We start from the raw sequence: 22427 nt of genomic DNA, 5'->3' as shown, positions 1-22427 counted from the left end.
CACCTGTTGAAACCATGTTAGATCTCATGGCTTTCTTTTCAAGAGCCTCCCATCACACTTGAAGACGAAAGTGATCTCTGTGATCTCATGTCCTTTGCCAGCCATATTGGTTCCTTGATATTCCTTAAACAGAGCTAGCTTGTTCATATTTTATGAATCTTTACAACTGTTTTCCCGTGTTGCCTACAATAGTCTTTCTCTACATATCCACAAGTCTTGCTTCCTCATTTCCTTAGGGTCTTTGCTCAGATGCCACCTTCTCTGCTAAGTATTTACTCAAGTACCATGTTCATAATTGCAGTGCCTCCTTCTCACTCCCTTCCCCCTTCCCTGTTGTTTCCCCATAGCTGTTCTCCTAACATGCTATACTGTTACTTACCTCCCTTTATTGCCTGCATGCCTACATTGGAATGCAAACTTAGCAGGGCAGAGATTTTTGTAGACTGCTATAGCCTACAAGACTAGAAAAATGTAAGAAATGTAAGCACCTAAAAAATGGTTAAATAAATCAAAATCATAATCAAGAAGTCTCAATTGGAGACTTTTAAGCAGAGGAGAAACATAATGAGAAGTGTACTTAAGGAAGTAGAAAGGGATGGACTGAAGGTGAGGAGAGAATATAAGACTCCATTTCAGTAGTTTGGTCATAAGGTGAAGATAATGCAGATCCTGTTAGTAACAGTGGGATTGGAAAACAGAGAATAGATACGAGACATTTTGATCTAAATTGGACTAGAATTGGCAAGTCTATAAAGGCATAAAGGAAAGGCAGGTTTCAAATATTGGAGTGATGATGTCATTTATAAGAACAGGAAAATAAAAATAGAGGCAGGTTTATAAAGCAGTATAGTTTGTCAATTAAGGGAAAGCAAGCTTAATTAATTCATGTCAAAAATAAAATCCCAGAATTTTTTTCATCTGATTTCTAAAGATCTTATTTTTCATATTTAGATGCACCCCAAATGTGGAACAAAGATAGCTTAGTCATTAGTTTGAGTGAGTTGGCATATGTTATTTGTACTAAAACATGAATTGTAATGGAAACCACAGTACTTCTGTGTAGAAAGCAAGAAGACTAAGGAAAAGCACTTGGGAGGAAATGACTTTTACTTTTTTCTTTGTCAAGTCACACCACTCCATTTCCATCAGTTAGATCATCATGGCTGTATGCATGGCTTACTCTCAGGAGTTGTTCATACACTAATGAGAAATAGTGGTGAAGGATAAAATTATAGCCTGAAGATTATGTTTTTTCTGCTACAAGTGCTAATGGCATACAAAAATCTGATTGTTTCATGAAGAGCACTTTGATAAGTAGGTTCAATCAACTGAGTTCTGGCAGTTGTACATTATTTACAAATAAAATCAAAAGTTCCCTTACTTTTTCGATCATGCCACATAGTATCTATCACATACAAAAAAATGTCCACATGAAATGATGTTGCAGTGTCTGGCTTTGTGCCAAAGTATCATATTTGAAGATTTCCTGATTTTTTTATGTTAAATTTTAAGTGTAGACTTACAATGTTTTGGGAGATTCTTAAACATATTTGTTTTTGATACTTTGCAATCATGTCAATTATTTCATTTCATAAATCCATATTTTATTCTTAAAATAGAAGTTTAGAGTTGAAAGAAATTTTCATTTACATATAAGTCTTTGAAAACAACTCAAATAATTGATATGCCCCACTTCAAAAGTGTACAAACCTGATAAATTGGTTTATATGGTGGTTGTTCATACATAAGTAGTCCTATCTTTGTAATATAATAGGTGTCATACAAGTACACTTGAATGTTTATTTAGAGATAATTACCTAATGAAAAAGATATCAAGCTTAAAAGCAAAAGTACAGAAATTTAAAGATAAGTAATTAAAAATTAAGATAAAGGCTAATAAGATAAAGTTAAAAATTAAGACAAAGACTATAATACAAGTCAACAGGCGAAAATGATTCAGTTTACAAAGGCTTTTAAAATAAAGATTTAAATGTAAACATGTCTATAGTTTCTAACATATGACCCTTTAACTATATGGATTTTCCCCCAGAAATTGAGACAAACTAAAATAATTATAGTTTGAAACACCCACAGAAAATGCTGAAGTAAAGATCTCCTCCACATTTTAGGCAAGTACTGTCAAAAGAAAGAGTTCACAGTGTTGCCAAGGATGCTGCTTAATAAATAGTTTAAATTTCTTCCACTTGAGACAGAAAAGATCCAGAGTTTATTAGCCTCTCCCTCCCTCTCTAGTGAATTAATATTCCATGATATTCACCAGCACTGTTGTTAGGGTACCTCTTTTCAAGGAGCAGAGATCAGCAAAATGGCTATTTCACAAAGAATAAAATATACCCTTGTAATTTTAATGTGTGTTTATGTAAAAGAAATGTGGTAGATCCATGTTAATAAACCTTGAGTAGGAAAAAAAAAATAGTAGCTAAGCCATGGTGAGTAATTAGCCTTTTAGCATCCTCTTTCTTCAAGAATGCTTCCTCCTGTGCTAGTTCTTTTAAATAGCTCCAGTCCTGGCTGCCTTTGTTGGGCTTGGAAATTGTTCACATATGAGAAAAATTAAGCCCTCATTTAGCAGAGACACATGCCTGTCAAGACCAGAGGAACAAAGACTAGTCCCTGGGGCCTGTTCAGCTCCCAGAGGCTGCCACTCATTCTGTTAGCAATGCTTACCCTTTACAGAATGTGTATAAAACCCAATAAATCATTTCATCTGCTGTGCTTAATACATAAGGGCTCTGACCATTTTCCAAAGTGTTTTCTCTTTCTTATACAACTTCACAGCTAGTTAAAAAAAAAAAAAAAGGACTTCCTATTCTTTTTTTCCCCCTTCAGAAAGCAATAGACTTCTTTAGTCAAAAAGGTAATGAAAATGTCCCCATATATCATCAACATAAATGAAGGCACAGTTATCTCCTTAAGATTTCTTCCCAAATATCTCTACCACACTTTATGGTTAATAATTAGAACATTCATTTTGTGAACTGACAGTTTGTCTCCCAAATGCTTTCAATCTAGCCTCAGGAGCTAGCCCTGGCACAACTGAAATGGTAAAGGACCAGAATGGTACAGACTTGCTGTCCTATTCAAATTTAAGACATCTGCCCCTTTGGAGCACAAGGGCAACATGTTCTCTTAGGGTAGAGATCAGAAATACTACTTAACAGCCAGCTCCTTTTACTAGGAAAGTGAAATGGCCTTCTTATAAATCCAACCAAATACCCTTCATACATTCTCATTTCCAAGGAAAATATAATACTCTTTTCAGAAAAGACCACATTACCATTTATGTAGAACTCTTCTGTGTACTGTCCCCCACCTCATCCCTCCTACTTCTACCCCTGGAGAAAACATGGAGACTTTGGTAAAAGATTACCAACCAGACTTTAAAAGCCTTCCAGTTTAGATCTACTCTTATCCAAAGTAGAGGAGAAAAGGGCTATGGTGAAATGAATGTTTATTTGAAATAAATACTTCATTTAAAAGTAAAATGCTTGTTTCACCTGACTGTGTTGCATGTAGAGCAAATTTACCAAGGGTTCACTCTAACAATGTTAATCTTTCCACGGACACACTGGGAGTTTCAGGGCTGACAGCTTCAATTCTCAAGATGCCATGAACCCCCAAATAAGAAGAAGCTGGTAGCACAGCATCACCCTACTCAGCAGGGGGAGAAAAAGCAGATCTGGATTTGATAAGTAAAACCAGATCAACCCGGTGGATATATGATAAAGCCCTTCAATTAATGGGGACCATAAAGAGTCCAAGAAGCCAACAAGGCAGCAGTTTCTTCAGAATCAGTTTCATTCATATCTAGTTAGATATTAATCAGATATGCAACTGGCATAAACACTAAGCAAACACAGATAACTTATATATATGCCTCAGCTTAGGAGAAAGAAACTGAAATAGAAGTGCATCAGACTCTTTTTACATTCATATTTATGTATCATTCCCGAATGATTTATCATTTTTCAAATAACAAATTATTTTCATTTTTAAGCCACGAATCACATCCTGCAGGCCTTAGCAGAGGCAGATGTCAGAATGTGGTAGTACAACAAAATTAATTAAATAACCCTTGAAAAAAATAAAACAAAGTTTATTTATAAAAAATGACATTAAGGTGAACTGCCTAATAAGAACATGGATTTGCTTAAATAAAACATTATATGGCTCTGTTTTAGATTCATCCCTAAAGCCCTGAAAGATATTAGAATTTTAGTGAGTAATTACCCTATTTACTTCAAACAAAATGGGAGGAAATCGGAAAACCATATTAAGCTCTCCCACTCATCAGAAATGAAATTCTCTCATTTTTTATCGTACAACCCAATAAATAAATTGTAGTTGGAAAATTTATTGGTACTTGAAGATGAAACTGAACTAGTTAGAAATGAGGAAATGGCCCAAAGAATATCAACCTCAACAGTATCCTTCAAGCAATAATCCCATTCTAGGAAGCACAATCAAGAAGTTTCCCCTTCACAGCCTAATTGTTTTCAGACAGTCTGAACGCCTCTCAGCACCACCCCCACAGTTAGACAAAGTCCCAGTCACTTAACACATCTCTTTTCAAATGAAAATACTCTCAGGTAAAAATAAGAGAGACTAGGAAAAGGTGTTACAGGCTATATTTGCCACTGACATGCTTCAATAGGATATGCTGTAATTTTCTGCAATTAATACCTTAGAAAAACTTTAAGGATTTTTTTTCCAAAAATTATAATATTTTACTTGCAATACTAAATTAAGTTTGTGTCACCCTTTCCATTATATAGCCCTAATGCCAGGAGCTCGTCATTGGCTGCAGAGATGTGTTTGCTATAGCCTGAAAGCAGGTATTTATAGACCCTTTTCCTAAATGAATTTTTCAAAAAATCCTCCGTAGCCATCATTTCATGTGGTAAGCATTAGAAGCCATCACAGTGCCCCATAAAGGGAAGACATATTGGATCTCATAATTCTGCCTAAGTAGACATGGTTTATGCTGTGGTCAAACTTGATGTTTGCCTTCAAGTTTTGTAGGCAATGATATCTACTTCCCTCTTTTTTTCTAGGGTCAGAATCCATTCCTACCATCCAGAGGAATAAATGTTGCAAGGAATTTTACTGATAATCTTTAGAATCCTTATTCTAAATACATGGCATAAGAATCATGTGCCAGAAAACATGTAGTTAGTAGCAGAACAAAGACTAGTCACAGACATCCTGAGTCCAGGTCCGGGCTTCTTCCTGTCACTGATCTAATCTTATGTTACTCCTCTAAATACCACTTTGTCTCCAAGTTGGGGCTGCATAACTTCCACAGAAATTCAAACAAGTTCAGCTGATTCAGTAATCTTCTCCCTACCTCCTCTTTTCCTGGGTTTGAAACTGCGGCTTCTCTAAGCCAAGGAGAACTTAAAAATCTATTGAATTAACTCAAAAAAGCAGGCAAAGTTGGTTGAGAGCATGAGTAAGAGTTAGAAACAGATATAGATAACAGTAAAACAGACCGAAAGCACAAGATATCTATCTTTGCATATTTATTTCCAACAATTTGGAGACTTGGGTGTTTTGTTTTTTTTTTCTTTTTCTTTTATTAACCAGAAGGACTATTTGTGATTTAAGGAGTGATGGCAAAGTGAAAGAATGGATGCCCAGTCCTTTTTAAAAACTTGAATAATAATAAAATCCATTATAAAAGCACTGCATTCTCTTTGAGTCCTATTCTTAGTGCTTATTTTAATGAAGGTAAGATCCTACTGCATTTTCATTATTGTGTTATAGGTTTTCTTTTTTCTACTTAATATTGTGCTGAAAACATTGTCCTAAATGATTAAGAATTACTTTTATTAACATATTCAACAGTCCACAACAGCCCACAGTTAATTTAATAAGTTTCTTAATATTAAGCTTTAGAGTTCTTTTAATGTATGTTTAAAATATTTAATTTTTTCTTATATAAAAACAATGTTAGAAGATGTTTTTAAACACTGAACTAAAATAAAAAAATTTATTTAACTATAATTCTACTACTTCAAGACATTTGCCTTGAACATTATATTTATAACCACTTGATGTATACAGTATATCACGAATCAGGAACTCTACAATCATGGCTCAGAATTACTGAGAAGGAAAGATACTGCATCATAGAATTCAGATTACCTCTTCTATTAGGCCACCATAATCTGAACTCTTGCACAAGAGATCAATAGGAGTTTAAGAGTTCCAAGGATATACTCCCATCCTAAGATGGAGTCTAGGAGAAGGACCCCTCCAGCAGATCTGATGATCCACATTAAAGTTAAATCAGAAAATCTTAATAGGAAACCAAGCTTAAGAGCCCTGGTTTTCACCATGGGATTACAGACAGTCCAGTAATGAGCTGGAATTCCTGCAGTGGTGAACTACTGGTTCCACTACTGTGAATTTGATCTGGTAGCTCTAATCATCTAAGACTAACTGCTGGCTAAAACCTAATAATGAATATGGTCAACCCACTTTTGCTTGCCTCAATAGGCTTTGTCAAAGACAGAGAATACCAAGTCAACTAATGGTGTCTCCATTCCATCTCACTTTTTTTTAAACATAATTTTTTAGTTGTTGATGGACCTTTATTTTTATTTATTTGTATGTGGTGCTGACAATCGAACCCAGTGCCTCACGCATGCTAGCCAAGCGTGCTACCACTGAGCCCCAGCCCCAGCCCCAGCCCCTCCATCTCACTTTTAAACAATAGACATAGAAACCTAAGTCTGAACAAAGCATTATAAAGAATTAAACAGAATAAGGCAGAGAGAAAAGCTTGAGTTTTTCCTCTTCTCAAACCTCCATTGCTCACCACAAAATAAGGTGATGGCTTTCTATTTCATATGCCCTTTCTTTCTCTTCACCATTTTTTCACTGCAGATGCATTTTTCTACCACTATATCCATTTTATTCTTTCAAACCCCAGCTTCCAGCTATTCAATTAATTATTTGTAGACTATCATGGCATTCAAAGTTCTCAGTGAAATACTGGTCTATCAGTCATAGAATGAAAAGAAAAAGTCCTTTAGGATAAACAATACCTGAATCAACAGCTGGAGGTCTTTCCTCTTCTTGAAGTTTCAGGTTTTTGCCTCTTTGAGTATTAAATAATTATATAAATTCTAAAGTGCCCTATATTTAACTAACTTTCTACACATTAACAAATAACCTCTGCCACATCCAACTTGAGAAACTATGACCCAGGACTTACATCTTTTACTGAAAAATAGTGCATAAGGAATGTTTATTCCATTTTGTAAACTGCTTCCCAATATCACCACAATTTCTAAAAGGGACAGGAGTTATTAGCCAATCAAGTGGAACTGAAATTATTTTCCTTAGCCTAGGTATAATACAACCAAATATTGTGTAAGGAGAAGCCAATGAATCATGCTATTTCAGTAAACAATGTCTGACCTGTTGAAGTTCCTTAGAATAGTCTGTCCACCTTGTCAACAAATTTGAGCAGGAGCCAAGTAAGCCCAGCTGACAGCCCTTTCCAACTGCACTAAAATCAGTTTTCTGCAGACATTTTAAGAAAAAAATTTCCACTGAAATGTATACATATCAAAAGTCAAGTCTGCAATCTGACTGAGGATGGACTCTACCCTTTTTCTGATCTGTGAATCCCTTAACTTTCATTGTTTAATATTACAAACTTTAAATTTTCTGAATGAACTATGTGGTGGATAAAATTAATTCAATGTCACACAGGAGACATCACACCTTTTACATCATTTATTTTCTTTTATTTTGAATGAGTAAAAATCTCTGACTCTAACATTAATAACTTTGAGTGGAAGTTAGTATATGTGAATTAAAAATGGTTATGTCAGTACATCCCTCAGCATTTAAAAGATATTTCCCTGTGCTATATCAAGTGTCACACAGTATATCAATTTTTATTTCCCATCTCTCAAGTCTGGTATGCATACTGTTTAACTTCTTAAATTCTAAGTATAGACATAATTCACAAAAGCTAGGCAAATGCTTGACTTACAGGAGATGGCATACATAAGATTTATATGAACAACTTTATTTTAAACAAGAAGGACTTTTGCATTTTGTGCTGCTACATCAACTAACTTCATCTGTGTTTAAAAAGCTATAAAATAAATTGGAAAGGTTTGTTTACTATCCTCCTAATTTCACAAGCACTATCGATCTAATAGCAAGACCCATTTTAATGTGAAAGGTGAGAATTTGACCCTGTTTTTCCAGACTAAAATGTCATGATCCCTTTTGTACAATTTCCAGGCAGCTCTGTCTAATTTTCAGTCAGCCATTTCTGAGTGCCTGATAAACCTTACTCTTCACTCACTGACAACTGAAATAGCTCTGATTTGGCAGCCAGAGAAAATTGTTGCTCTTTCTTTTTCTTTAAATTGTCATGGTGATAATAATTGATTATATGTGCACACATGAATTATCCTATATTCTTATGACTAATTTGTTGGTTTTAAATATGCATGCATATATAGACACAAATAAGCATATATGCACATATCAAATATGTACATGTATGTTTCTTCATTAGGAACTTTGAAATTATTTCCAGACCTACTCATACAAAAACAGTCATAGTGATGGCAAATAGATAATATGCACTGCGTACTTTCTAGGGGCTAGTAATTATTTCTAATCTCAAAACTACTGTAAGGTACTATAATTATCAATTTTTAAGAATTAGGAAATGCAGGCTCAGAGACATTATGTAACTTGTCTCACAGCTAGTAAGTGACAAAACAGATTAGTATTAATAAGCAGTGGAACTGGAATTTATACCCTAATTTATTTGCTTCCAATACCTGTGCTGGTTCCATACAAATCTGAAACTGCACACACTCAAACATTTCAGGTCTTATTATCTGTAAGAATCTGAATAAATTTTTAATTTTATATATATATATATATGTGTGTGTGTGTGTGTGTGTGTGTGTGTACATATAATTAGAATATATATATTCTAATTATATGTATAAATCTCATTTAAAAATTCATTCAGATTCATACATTCCTCACAGATGTCAAGGTATAGTCAATTTCATAGAAAATGTTTTTAAAATACTTAAAAAATAACCTTGATGTCCTGAGTCAGAATTCATTCTGTTTGGATATATAAAAGTCAAATTGTGTCTGATAATTTATTTTCTAAAATGTTTTTGATTTATTTTGTAATATCATGTTTCATTTGTTATGAATCTCATCCTAAAGACACACACCTAATAAATATAATCTTATCTTCCTTGTATAATCAAATGTAAATAAAAATAAAGATATTATAAAATAATTTAAATTGTTCAAACCATGGTCCATTATAAGCTTTCTAGCTATTAAGTAAAATAGCTGTGACCAAAGTCTAACATACATTTTAACTGCTCAAGAACTTTTAAGCTATACTCTAATACTTAGGATGGGTTGATGAATGGAAGGATGAATGGATAGATGGATGGATGGACACACAGACAGGCAGGGAAAGAGTCAATCTAACCAATTTAGGGTTCATTCACATTTAATCTTCATTACCCTGTACTGAGCAGTATTTATCAATCCTGATTGTCCACTAGAATTTCCTATAAAAATTTTAATAGTTCCCATGCTGGGACTAAATCCCAAATGAATTAAATCAGAATCTTTGGGATGGGACCCAGGCATTAGTTTGTGGGATTTTTTTTTCCATTGTTGCTATTTGGGGTTTTTTTTTTTTGTTTGTTTTCTTTCGTTTTGTTTTGTTACTAAAGATTGAACCCAGAGGCGCCTTACCTCTGAGCCTTACCTCTTACCTCTCCAGTCCTTTTTATTTTTTATCTTGAGATAGTGTCTCACTAAGCTGGTTAGGGTCTTGATAAATTGCTAAGGCTGGCCTTGAACTTGGGATCCTCCTGCCTCAGCCTCTTGAGCTGCTGGGATTGTAGGCCTGTGCCACTACATCCGTCTGGGATTAGTATTTTTAAAAGGCTTCCAGGTGGTTAAAATCAAAGTTGAGAATCATTGCCATAGAAACTGTTACTCATACTCACTTTTGCCACTTGGAGAAGGTAGCACTAGAAAAAGATTCCAGTTATATTCTTTTGTTATGTTTTTCATGGTGGGATATGCCATAATTGTAGTAGTTCTTAGAGAGAAACTGAGTTTAGTGGCAAATCTTCAATATTTTTCCACTTAAGGGTAGTGAATACAACGAGATTTTAGATGTTAGGTATTATCCACATTTTATAAAATAGGAAACTGAAGTGCACTAATATTTATCTAAGCCACAGAAAGATGAATTGAGACCCAACCTGAAATACAAAAAATGTCCTAGACCTGAAATCAGAAATTTGAGTCCCATTTGTGGTGCTAACAATATTCCAGTTTTTAATAAAAGCTTGGACAAGTCTGTGATCTATGCCTCAATTTCCTTCTGTAAAGTAAAGGATTTGGACTAAAGTAAGAGTTTTCAAATTTTGTGTATCATGGACTAATAAAATTCCAAAGAAAACCAAAAGTGGAGACTTATATATTAGAGAGTTTTTTACTTAATATAACTACTGGAAAAGAAAGAAATAAAGTAGATGCCATCTACTATCACCATTACTTTATAAAAAGAATGGATATTTTAATTCCAATAAAAGGTAGAAAAAAACAGATTAATAGTAATTTTTAAATACAGCTTTATGATAATCTTATTGTATTGTTCTTCAACAGGAGTCACTACCTCCCCTCTCTAGAAGCAGTGAATGAGGTTCATGAGGAGTTTAAATGATGCATCTAAACATAACATGCTTTTGGTTTCCCAAAAGTCCAACAATGAAGGACTGCCTTCATAATGTTTGCCATACCCAAATATCTAACTACTATTTGTTTAAGGTTTTTGACTCTTTCATAAAATATAAAAATATTAAATATACTTATTTCCTAAATAATTATTATATAACTACCTCAAATGGAAAACTAAAATCATTTTTCATAAACAGAAAATACAGATAATCATGAAAAGAAAATGTTATATTTATGTAGATTCTAGCTACTGTTGCCTCCAAGTCTCTGAGACTGCCATGATTTTCTAGTTCTCACTCAAGCTCTCTCACTTTCACTCTCTTATATACCCTGAGGTGACGGGGATGGTTAGTATATCCTAGAAGGACACTAAAGACTCACATTAAACTGAGTCCTCAAACAAGAACAAATAGAAGAGAGACATTTTTCCCCCTGGAAGATTGGTTGAACCATCTGTTCCATTCTGCTACATCCTGCCCTGCCTCTGAAGAGGGAAGACACTGTCCCACTTTAATTCCAGAAAGAAGCAGAGACTTTGGTTTTCCTGAATATGTAGTATTATGATTTGGGAGAGAGCTGGGGACTGATTTGGGAGATAAGATAAAGAATGAACAGTAAGGTAAAAAGGACTGAAATGGTTGAAGAACAAGCATTGAGATTCATCTTCAGGTTTTGGTTCATTGAATAAGACCTTTGCAATAAGGCCACAATTGGAAAACAGGTAGCTACCATGCAGTAGCCCATGGGATCTGGTTGGGTCCTTTCTTATTTCTAGAGCCATTCCAACTTTAACAACAGTCTAGCATGATTATTATGGAGTTTTAATCCATGAAAAGAATTTGTGATTTTGGAAATTGTATGCCTGCTACTATTCATAAATTATAGCAGCATTACCTATTCTTTATAATCCAGAAACTTTATTATTAAAATGTTTGAAGCAGGCTATAGAGCATCTATCATTACTTAAAAAGTTAATTAGATTACATAAAAGAAATAATTAGATTTGCATTTTTATCTTGGTTTTAAACTTCCAAGGAAGATCACAACAGCTTGCCTGTGGGCAATTAAAACCAGCATACAGCAGAGAAATGAAGAGAAGAGAGAGGGTCTGTTTTTCCTGGCTAATTCATGATTGAAGATAGAATTACAAAATATTTTAAGGGCTTGCTGAAGCTGGGGGCTAATCCTAGACTTCTAAGCTTTGTTTATAACACTCATTTTATTGCAAAAGAGTATCAGATAATGTACAGTGCCAATAGAAGTATCAAATTACTTTCAGTGGGTTTATTTGGTCCTTTTCAGAAGCTTTTGGAAGGAGATCCATTACCTGATCAATAACATACAAAAAAAGACTATTCACTAGAGCCCAAACAGGAGCACTCTAATTGCCTTTTGTTTATCAATGCTAAATACAATTAGCAAAGAGATATAACCTAAGATAAGGATTGCATGAGTCTGGAAGTCAGCTCCTGACTGGCCTCAGCTTTTCCCTTGGCTGCTCCAGCCATCTCCGAAAGACAATAAATGGAAGGTTCAACTCCTAAAATTAGAGGTCAATTAGATGCTTAACGATAAAACATATCTTCAAATATATATCTATTATTATTATGGTAGCAAAAAATTAATTAACCAGGTCAAGCAGGCCATGAAGGCTAATGTACAAAGTAATTATTTCTGATCTTCAGACAACTACTTCACATAAAAAGGTAGTCCTTTATTCTTCCCAGCAAATACCTGAAATGCCTATAGTTAATCATATTGAAGGAAACAAAAGGCAAGGTTTATCTTCTTAAAAGATGAGGGTACATCTTGAATGACTTTGTTCAATTGTTTAAGAACAGTCATTTCCTTACTTATAATATTAGCATCTCTCTGGTTACGACACAGGAATTAAATGTTTCTACATATTTAATGGTGCTTTATCACATGGCAGACACACAAACACACGAAATATACCAAAAGCACACAAATATATTACAATCAATATAGATAATACTATTATGTGAAAAATATTCATATACTCTTAAGACAAAATACTTTATACAGTGGGCAGGAAAAGGAGAATAAAATTACTAAAGCAGATATCTGTTCTTTGGAATTATAACAGAAAAACTGATATTCCTAACTTCAAGGATTAATATTCCTTGACCTATTATTTTGCTTTTCATAGACTTGATAAAAATTGTGCTATTTCTGTCCTGGAAATATAAAAAACAGCCTAACTTTTTTGGGCTTCACACCAAGAGAATTATTTAATATGGAACAAATTAGAGGAATTCCCATTTTTCCCAAAGCAAAAACAGGGATTTGAATTCACAAACTAAACAGCCTCCTAAAAGATCTGTTAATATTAAAATATTTTAATAGTAATTTAAATTATTATCATGATATTTTAAATGGAAAAAACTCATAAAAATATGAAAATAGTTCTCACAATCATTAATCATATTTGTTCAACACACCTTACATGGTCTTAGAAGTATCTGTTTAAAAGTTTAGAATTTACCTAGGCAAAATTACATTAAAAATTCATACTCAAGGGAGAAAAAATATGAATAAAATTATTTTCAACTACACATATAAGTTTTTTATGATTGCAAACAAAATAAGTATGGTGACTTTTACAATGCTACCTTAATTATGCTTTTTATCTAATTCTAATGAAAAATACTGTTTTCAATATGTGTAAACCATTTAGGTTTTCATTTGTATCCATTGTAATAGAATATGATGTGTTTGTGTGCAGTTGTTACAAGAGACTAGACACTCTTTCCTTTCTTTCTATTAAAGCTTATAAATTGAAAAAAAAACAGCACTAATTTAGAAGTCAGCATTCTAAACCAGAAGAACAATCTTGAATGTTACCACATGATATTTGTGACCCATAACTAATTGCCATAGCTTATTCTTGCTGACCATGGTAGCTAATAGGTTCTAGCATTCATGATTTTAAAAGGAAAAAAAAATGTCAAACTTGCTTACATTTTTTTCTTTATTTGTTTTTAGAAGAGAAGTTAAGTTTCATTTTTATTTTTTTTAAGTTTCATTTTTAATTATTTTGCTTTTTTTTTCCTGTTTTGTTTTCAGATACGAGAATGCTTCTTTCTTGGGGAAAAGAATGTTTGAAGCATTCCTTAACTCTCATATGTTTTTCAAAAACTACACTAAAATTAGCCCAACAATAATTCCCCTAAATTTGATCACAGATGTCAAAAACTATATTTGAAAATATAGTTAACTTATTCCACTTTCCAAAAAAATAAAATAACTAAACCGTCTAAATATCAAAACCTGCTTTGTAAGTGTCAGAGATAAATAAGTTTGTGTAAGGAGTAAGTGTTTTTCAGCATTTAAAAAATTCTTTAAATGGTCTCATACTGATAAGATAAATACTACCAAGATAAGTCATGAAGCAGTAGCTCATAACAGAGTGAACTATAAATATGGTCTTATTGCTTCATCTTATTTTTTTTAAATTTAAACTCTTGTTATAAAGAGTCCCATTTTCTAACATAAATGTAACTCTGACATTGACTATCCCTATCATTTAATAACATACAGCCAAGTTCAAGTGCTAATCAGCTTGAATTTTTAAAAATTTCAGCAATGAGAAATATCCACAATATTTCAAAGCAATTAAGCTTCTATTAAAAAACCTGAAAAAAATTATTCCTGTTTTCTCAAATTGAACATTCAGATGAATATTTTAAGATCATATTCTGTAGTCTTCTGAAGAAGACATCAATTGCATGCTGTCAAGTTATAACTATAAAATTGTACATGATCAATAAATACTAATAATATTTCATAAAAATAATCTGAACTGGTTGCCATTCATCTGAGGTTCTCAGTATACCACAGGAAAACATCAATTAAGACAGCCAGTCAATACAAACAATACTAGACTAAGAAATGAAATATAGTAGAAATAAGTAAAGAAATAATAAAGAGGGAGTAAAAACATTAGTAATAATTAACTGATACAAGAATATCTCTGGAAACTTCTTCCATCCTGCTTTGCAAATAGAAGACACAGAGAACTAAATGATTATGTTATTTAACACCTACTGAGTTCTTAGGGAGGGATCTAGAGAAAAATGTAGGAAGCTACAGGCTAAAAATCTTGACCTTAACAGTAGGAAATACACTGAAATTTTTAATAAGGGTAGAAGAAGGGAACGCCTGGACAGTTATTTAATTAAGGATCTCAGCATGAGTCATAAAAGCGATATCAGGATGAGAAATTATTTCAAGATTTAATTTAGAGACTGACCATCACAAATGACAAAGACATTCCATTTTTGGACTCTTTATTTTGAAACACATAAATTTTAGTGTGGACTATAGAATCAGAGCACAAACAAACAAAAATTGACTAAAATCTACTAGTGAAGTTGGCTGGGCAAAAAGCCAAATTAGGTAAAAGTTTTGAAGTAGACTTCAGTAACTACTACCTGGAACAAGAATCTGAATTTAAAATCACTGGTGTTCATCAATGAGGTAAAAGATTAAACTATGACTTTATGCTTTTGATTTTTTAAATTACAGTAAGGCATGGTATTAACCTTAAGAAAAAAAATAATCTAATTCAGATTATGCTGGTCCAAATAGGTTAAATCACAGATTATTGTAGGTTAGAAAAATATACAGCAACAAAGAGAAACAACAATCTGTGGTGAGTATAACTCTGGAATCAGTATTCCTGAGGATTAATCACCAAACAGTTCCTTGCTCTAGGACTTTTGAGAACGCACACACCTATGTTCCTACTCAGAAACAGAAACCACTTCTCTCACTTATCTCAGGTAGCTATTAGTTGAATTAATTGTATGTAAAGGAATGACAGAAATCAGACTATCATCTTCCCTTCTCAGACCATTGTAATTGTGATCTAAGTAGTTTTACAGGGCCATAAGAAAAAGAAACTCTGTAAACTAAGTTATAAGTATTCAGGAACAAGTTTTTCTTCCTTTCTAGACTGTAAACTCCTCGAAGACAGACTATTATTCATTAACCTTTATTTTCCCTCAGCATCTAGAAGGAACACAGTTAATATTTGTTCAGGAACAAATAAATTATTAACAGTCTTTTCCCAGATTCTTCTCATAACTGGCCCAATCGATCCTAACAAGTAAATAAAAGTAAGCTTCTCTCCATGGTACTATTACATAATAAAACACAAAGGAGAAAATAATTTGTGACAATAAAAGTAGCATCTGTATGCTGCCTTGAAAACCAAGAAGATTTCCAGTTGGTTGTTTTTAGGCAAATGGCAGAAGAAAAAAAAGATAAGGTTTATTCTGCTTACACATCACATAAGAATGCTTTGACTACCACCTAGTCAATATTTTTTATGTCCACTTACATAATTGTGTACTGCATCCTTGAATAACAACCCTATTGGTGCTGTTTATAAGGCAAGGGTGCATTTGCAGCATTTTAAATTCCATTTTCAAGGAGGAAAGTATGTAAGTATAATCAGACAAGAGTAATAAAATACACTGACCTGGATCTGTTGCTGCAGGAGATTAATTTTGTGCTGCTGTTGCAGAAGTTGTTGCTGTTGTCTTGCAATCTATCAGAAATAAAGTTTCATTAAGTTAAAATGAAATGCTTACACCTTTGCCATTACCTCAGGTATCTCTCCTGGTATTACAGGAATGCTTTACTGCACCTCTATGTGAAAGAATTCCTATAAAATGAGAGGCAGAATCAGAAAATGGAAAAAAAGAAACATTTTGGAACAGGTGCTATCTATCTATAGAAAACCACCCCTTGTATTATATTTGTGAGCAATTCGCCTATATCTGCACTGGTTAGTTTGATATCTTGGGACTTTGGAAATTCCATCCTTATAAGGACAGGAAAACTCTGGCCACATTGGTCTAAAGAGTTTAATTTGGATGTAAAAAGTAAAATCTGTAAGCAAAGACAAGAAAAAGCTTTCTATTACTGTATAATATAATCTACTTTGAAGAAACCTTTTTCTGATGGAAAGATCTTTAGCACTGATATGCTTAGAAATATTGTCAAATATTGTCATTGTAAAGAGTTAAAAAAAATGTTAGCTGTGCGCAGGGTGCATGCCTATAATCCCAGCAGCTTGGGAGGGTGAGGCAGGAGGCTCAAAAAGTTCAAAGCCAGCCTCAGCAAAATCGAGGTGCTAAACAACTCAGTGAGACTCTGGCTCTAAATAAAATACAAAAAAAAAAAAAATAGGTCTGGGAATGTGGCTTAGGAATCAAGTGCCCCTAAGTTCAATCACTGGTACCTCCTAAAAAAAGAGTTTAAAAATGTTTAGTTTTTCTGTTGATGTTATATGTGATCTGCAAAGCATTTGAAACAAACAGCTGTAATTTAACATTTATCCACTTATTCTTTCCAGGGGACTATGCTTATTTTATAGTAAAGGATCCACATACAGGTTTTACATTCCCTTTGCCTCACCCAACAATCTAATTCAACATCTTAACATATAATCTGCTCCAACAAACAAATATTAACCATTTAATGCAAGCCCTGTAAGAAGGCAAACAAAGTCCTTAGCATAATGGTGTTTACTAGGAAGCATGAGTTAGGCATAAGGCTGCTTATTGCCTCTGAAATGTAGCTGCTACAGTTTGAAGTCCAGGGAGATGCTCCTTATTTGGAACATACTCACTGTCAGCCAAAGCCAGAGAGAAAAGTGGCCAAAGAACACTTATTGAAGAATTTGGTTTAGTGAAGCCTGGTAGGCAAGTGCTAAAGTCTTGTCTTTTCATTTCTTCTTATTCCAAAAGCCAGTGTTCTAGAATAAGATATGCTGGAAGTGAAGATGTAAATCAGTCCCAGGCCCCAGCTATATTCTTCCAGAACTTTTTTGACTCTCTAAGTCAGGGGGAATGCCCCAAACACATCTCATTCAGTGTAAAATGACATAATATAGCAGTCTGCTCCCAAATGTTGTTTCTGATTTCTGGTAATAACTGGCTCATACTGGAATGTGTGGAAAAGCTGCTCCTGACATAGAGTTCAGTTTGAGAAATGGAGCTACTCCTTCCCAAAGCTTTATAGACAAAATGGAAACAGTATTTAATCAGGTTGGAACAGCCCACTCTGCTTGTCACTACTCAAATCAGAAATGGACAATTCACTCTGCAGCTCCAGGTATAGATGCTGGATCCTTTGAATATTTATTTCTTCAACTAGTGAAACACCACTAGGCATCTAATATTGATGGCCCCTCCTAAATGATAAAGTGCTGCATAGAAATGCATCCAAAACACCACAGTGCAATTACTATCATCCACTCTAGACGTATGGGTTTGACACAGTGAAGTATGGTACATAAGCACCATGTGGCTCAAATTCTGAATTTTATTTGCCAATCGGTTGAGCTACATGCTCGCTTCATTGAGCATGACAACCTAGTTTTAAGTGTCATTTAATTTTCATTTTGAAATATAATTACAAAGTGTTCACTGTAAGATATCACTCGTCTGCAAATGTGTCAAGATTAATTTGTGCTAGCTTATTCACAAGTGTCAATAGTTAATTACTGTGTCATCTCTGGATGGCTAAATGACATTCTAACTTCTGATTTTTTACAGTGTTCCTTTATGTTATTTTCCATTAGGGGCTGAGTCCATATTCCTACATGTGGGCAAATATTCAAGCATATAAAATACCAGACGTCACAACTCATTAAAATCAACAGAGCATATATTGCTCTATATACCCCTATAAAATACATTTAACTGAAAAGATAATTCTAGTAATAATGTCAGATTCCTAAAAACTGCACATTAATTTGGGTCTGTATGATCTAAAGCATCAGGGACTACTCTATAGGATCATTGTTGTTAGATTAATGTACTCTATGAGAAGAAAAACATTTGGGAAAGTGATTTATTTTTTAAAAGATATACATTTAAACTTTGCTATTTTTTTCTTTGCTTTTATTTCTAAGTCAATCAAGTTGAAATCTTTTAGGAACTATGTGCTAATTTGTTTTTAATGATTTACCTATGCTATAAATAGTGGCCATGTGATTTATTATCCAAACAAAGATAACTTTAGTGAAAGGGGGTAGGGAATTAATAATTATCCTGGAAAACAAGCATAAACCAGGGATATTTGGAGCAAACCATGATTTATGTTCACACTAGCTTCAAAGCCAGAGAAAAATCATTGGATCAGTGAGCCAAAAGATCCTCAAAGTTTTTCTAGAATGGAAGTCCCTTTTACTGGCTAAAAGTAAAGCCCAGAGAAGTCACTTACCTACAATTTAACTACATTGGGATTACCTGCCATGCCTATAAGAAAGAGTATGCCTGAGTAATTAGTCATATCCAAACCTTCTGAAACAGTATATTATCTAAGTTAGTTAGCCCCGTTGCTATGATGCCTTTCTTTATTTTCCACAAATCTCCTCAGTTTTCCTGAAGACTATAGACTTCCAGAAGGCTTCTTTTTTACCTTCCTCTTTCCTTTTTAATTTTTTTTTACTCTTTTGAAGAAAGCTTACAATAAATAAAGCAATCAATGTGACTACTCTCTGAGCTTGGCACATTTCAAATCCCTAGTTCAGCAGCTCCTTTTGCAGGGCTCACCTGTTCTTGCTGTTGGCGAGCAAGGTCCATTTGCTGCCGTTGTTTCTCAATTTGCGAGGCTGCCAGTTTTTTCTGTTCATCGTGCGCTGCCAGGAGCTGCTCCCGTAAACTGATCAGCTGGGTAATCATGGTGGAGAGCTGCCGTTCTTTTTCTGCCAGACTCTCAGGTGTACCTAAAATGGAAGTGAGAAGAGATCTTCACAAGCTTGAGGAATATCTGAAGGAATCAGGGAAAAAGGCAGATTTTAGAAAGGGACTCCTTTAGACACTTGAAGATCTAGGACAATGACTATAAACTATTGTGAGCACAGGAATGCCACAGGGTAATTATAGCAATGGAATGAATGCTGGGTTCATCATTGTCCCTGCCAAGAAAAACTACTGTCACCATAAAATTCTAATGTAATCTTCCCCTCTACCTCTAAAAACAAAAATAAAGCATAAATATCTACCATATTCTCTCCTTTCTAACACACTACCCTCAATCTATCTGACTAGGAAACCTATAAATTCATCACCAAAGATCTGCAACTATGAATTATATTAGCATTCCATAGTCACTTCTATCCTTAACAACTAACACAGTATCAATAGCTAAGACATTGGAGGTGCTTAACAAATGTTTTTAAGGAATTTTATGGTCATTGTCCTCAATTTTTCTCTATTGTGCAAAGATGTGTCTCTGAAGTTCAGAAGTCAGGGGTCAATCTCTTGATCATGGAGTGAGTTCTACTGAGAATAAAAACTGCCTCAGGTAAGAAGGGATTGAATGTGATTTTTTTTTTCCCTACGAAGGGATCAAGCTAAAGTCTCCAAGTTCATTCTTAAAGACAACAATGTTGCTTGGGGGGCTCTCTCACCCCTTCGCCATTCATCATTCTTCAAAAAAAAAAAAAACACACATTTCGAGGTTGAAAAGGTTATGCATAAGGATATGCTGTTTAATGAATATGATGTTGCTGAACACTTATGGTATGCACTAATGGTGCTGAACAGTCTTTTTATGGACAAATTGCACAGCTCTCCTAAGTAAAGGGTACAGAATCCTTTTGTGAATCTAAATTAGAGCATTTTACTGCAGCATAAGATAAGAATTTCAACCTACTGTATTTGAGCCACACAGGTTTCATTATGAAGAAATGATCTATGATTTGAAAGCTTTTCAGAAAGATGCCACTAGCTGTCAAAGGGGACAAAGATTGCCAATTTTTGTATATGTGGAAGGAAGACTTCCAACCTCCTTATGAAACCCTCCTTATTCCTATTAAGAAAGCAGCAGAACAATCTGAGAAGCTAAAAATATTTTAATTATGAATGGCCTCAAGGAGAAAACTTATCTTCAGAGGATGTTGGCTAGCATTTGGCTAGTGCATGTTTGCCACAAAATAAGGATGATCTTGGCAAAGAAGCTACCTTGGGATTATTAATGTCAACCCAGGTCCTTAAAATAAAAGAGCTATCTACATCCTTTTAAAAAACCACCGAGCTAAAAGAGTACCTAAAATCAAAATTCAAAGAAAAGAAAAATAGCAAGAAGTTAGAAAGCATATTCCCCTGAAAAGGAAAGAAATACTGTAACAAGGCTGGTAACCAGATATTCTTTCTAGCTCCAGAATTGATTAAAATGTGTTTGTATTACAGCAATAAGTAAAAGGAAAAACTTCTTGATACAGAATCATTAAATCACAAAAATGTAAAAGCAGTTTCCCTAAGGAGATTGTAAAATCTCTTCAAAATCTCACTGAGAAGCTCACTAATGTACATGTCAATGTATACAGGAACAAAAAGATACAAGACAAAAAATGTATTTGTTTACTTATTTCATTAATTTTTAATTCTATAATATATCCTGAATGGTAACTGTGGGTCAGGTACTATAATATCAAGTAACCAGAGGTATAAAAGTACACTACAATTAAATAAGAATTAAAGACAAGACAAATATTTGGGGGGAGCTTTAACCATGTTTGGAAGGCCCAATTTCAAGGAAAGTAACCTGAAAAAGTATAAAGAGGAGAATGAATAGGAGTTAGCTAGGCAAGGAGTTGGAGAGTGGCTTGATTGAGGAGCTTTCTAGAAAATATGAAACATTGCTGTGGTAAAGGAATTACAACCGAAAAAAAAAAACGGTTATTAGAGAGTGGCTGGTGGTCAAGGAGCTTTCCAGGAGGAGCAAACAATATAGGCAGAGGACCTCTGTGTGTGTGTGTGTGTTGGGGGCGGGGATGTGTGGGATTTTGAATTCTAATAATTTAAAACAGCTAAAGTATTTTAAGCAAGAGTATTGTGGTCATTCTGACTGTGATGTGGTGGGGGTGATTGAAAAGTTATGAGGTAAATGGAATATGTGCACTTTTTATTACATATATTTTGTGCAGTATTCTAATCTACATTTAATTTTCTTGTTATACCTATCAATATAAGGTGAGTTAAGAAAAGGCTTATTAGATACTAGGGTAGTTTCTATACTTCATTTCCCTATTAATAAAGAGCTTCCACTGGACATTTGGGCAAGGGTCAATACAAGAATTGAATATGATATTTAGATTTCCTAGTAAAGACTGGATAATTTTCTCTTCTCCTACCTGAACATGGGAGAATAAAGTCTTTTCAATTATCTTTGATTTATTGCCCTTCCTCCTTTGCATGGGAAACACAGAAGCTAAGGATAATATAGAAATGACTTCCTAGCCTCTTCTTTTTAAAGTGTAGTCTACAAATGCAGTGGCTAGTCCACTGCTAATAAATATGCATAGTTAGATTTACAGAACTGCACCATCTGAGTCAACTTCAAATTATGAAGACAGTCAATGTATAGCCATAAAGATCTAATTTGAAAAAGACATTCAAATTGTTTAATTGTAAACATTGGGATACATTTAAATAAATTTTTCATTTGACTTAGATCCATGCTTAAAATGAAAACAAAGCAGAAACTAGTATTTTTAAGTTAAGGTTTTAGGATTTAGTTACTCTTAAGGCTGTCACTATCTTTTCTTTAAATGTGAAGAATATTAATATATTTTGAATAGATATGAATGGCAT

The 22427-nt window shown here is 33.9% G+C and overlaps 1 protein-coding gene across 30 annotated transcripts in view; it reads right to left on the bottom strand.

Moving 5' to 3' along the window:
• Sox6 (SRY-box transcription factor 6) overlaps window positions 1-22427 on the bottom strand; it is a 580734-nt gene that overhangs the window by 176190 nt on the left and 382117 nt on the right. For all 30 annotated transcript variants that reach the window (XM_078046426.1, XM_021727329.3, XM_078046425.1 and 27 more), the window contains 2 exons: window positions 19383-19555; window positions 16298-16366 (listed from right to left, as the gene is read on the bottom strand). In XM_078046426.1, coding sequence (XP_077902552.1) covers window positions 16298-16366; window positions 19383-19555 — 242 coding nt within the window. The remainder of the gene's footprint in view (window positions 1-16297; window positions 16367-19382; window positions 19556-22427) is intronic.

The sequence above is a fragment of the Ictidomys tridecemlineatus genome, chromosome 4 (assembly GCF_052094955.1).
Source record: "Ictidomys tridecemlineatus isolate mIctTri1 chromosome 4, mIctTri1.hap1, whole genome shotgun sequence".
NCBI lineage: Eukaryota > Metazoa > Chordata > Mammalia > Rodentia > Sciuridae > Ictidomys > Ictidomys tridecemlineatus.
The sequence above is the reverse complement of the archived record's forward strand: the minus strand, read 5'-3'. Positions and strand labels throughout refer to the sequence as shown.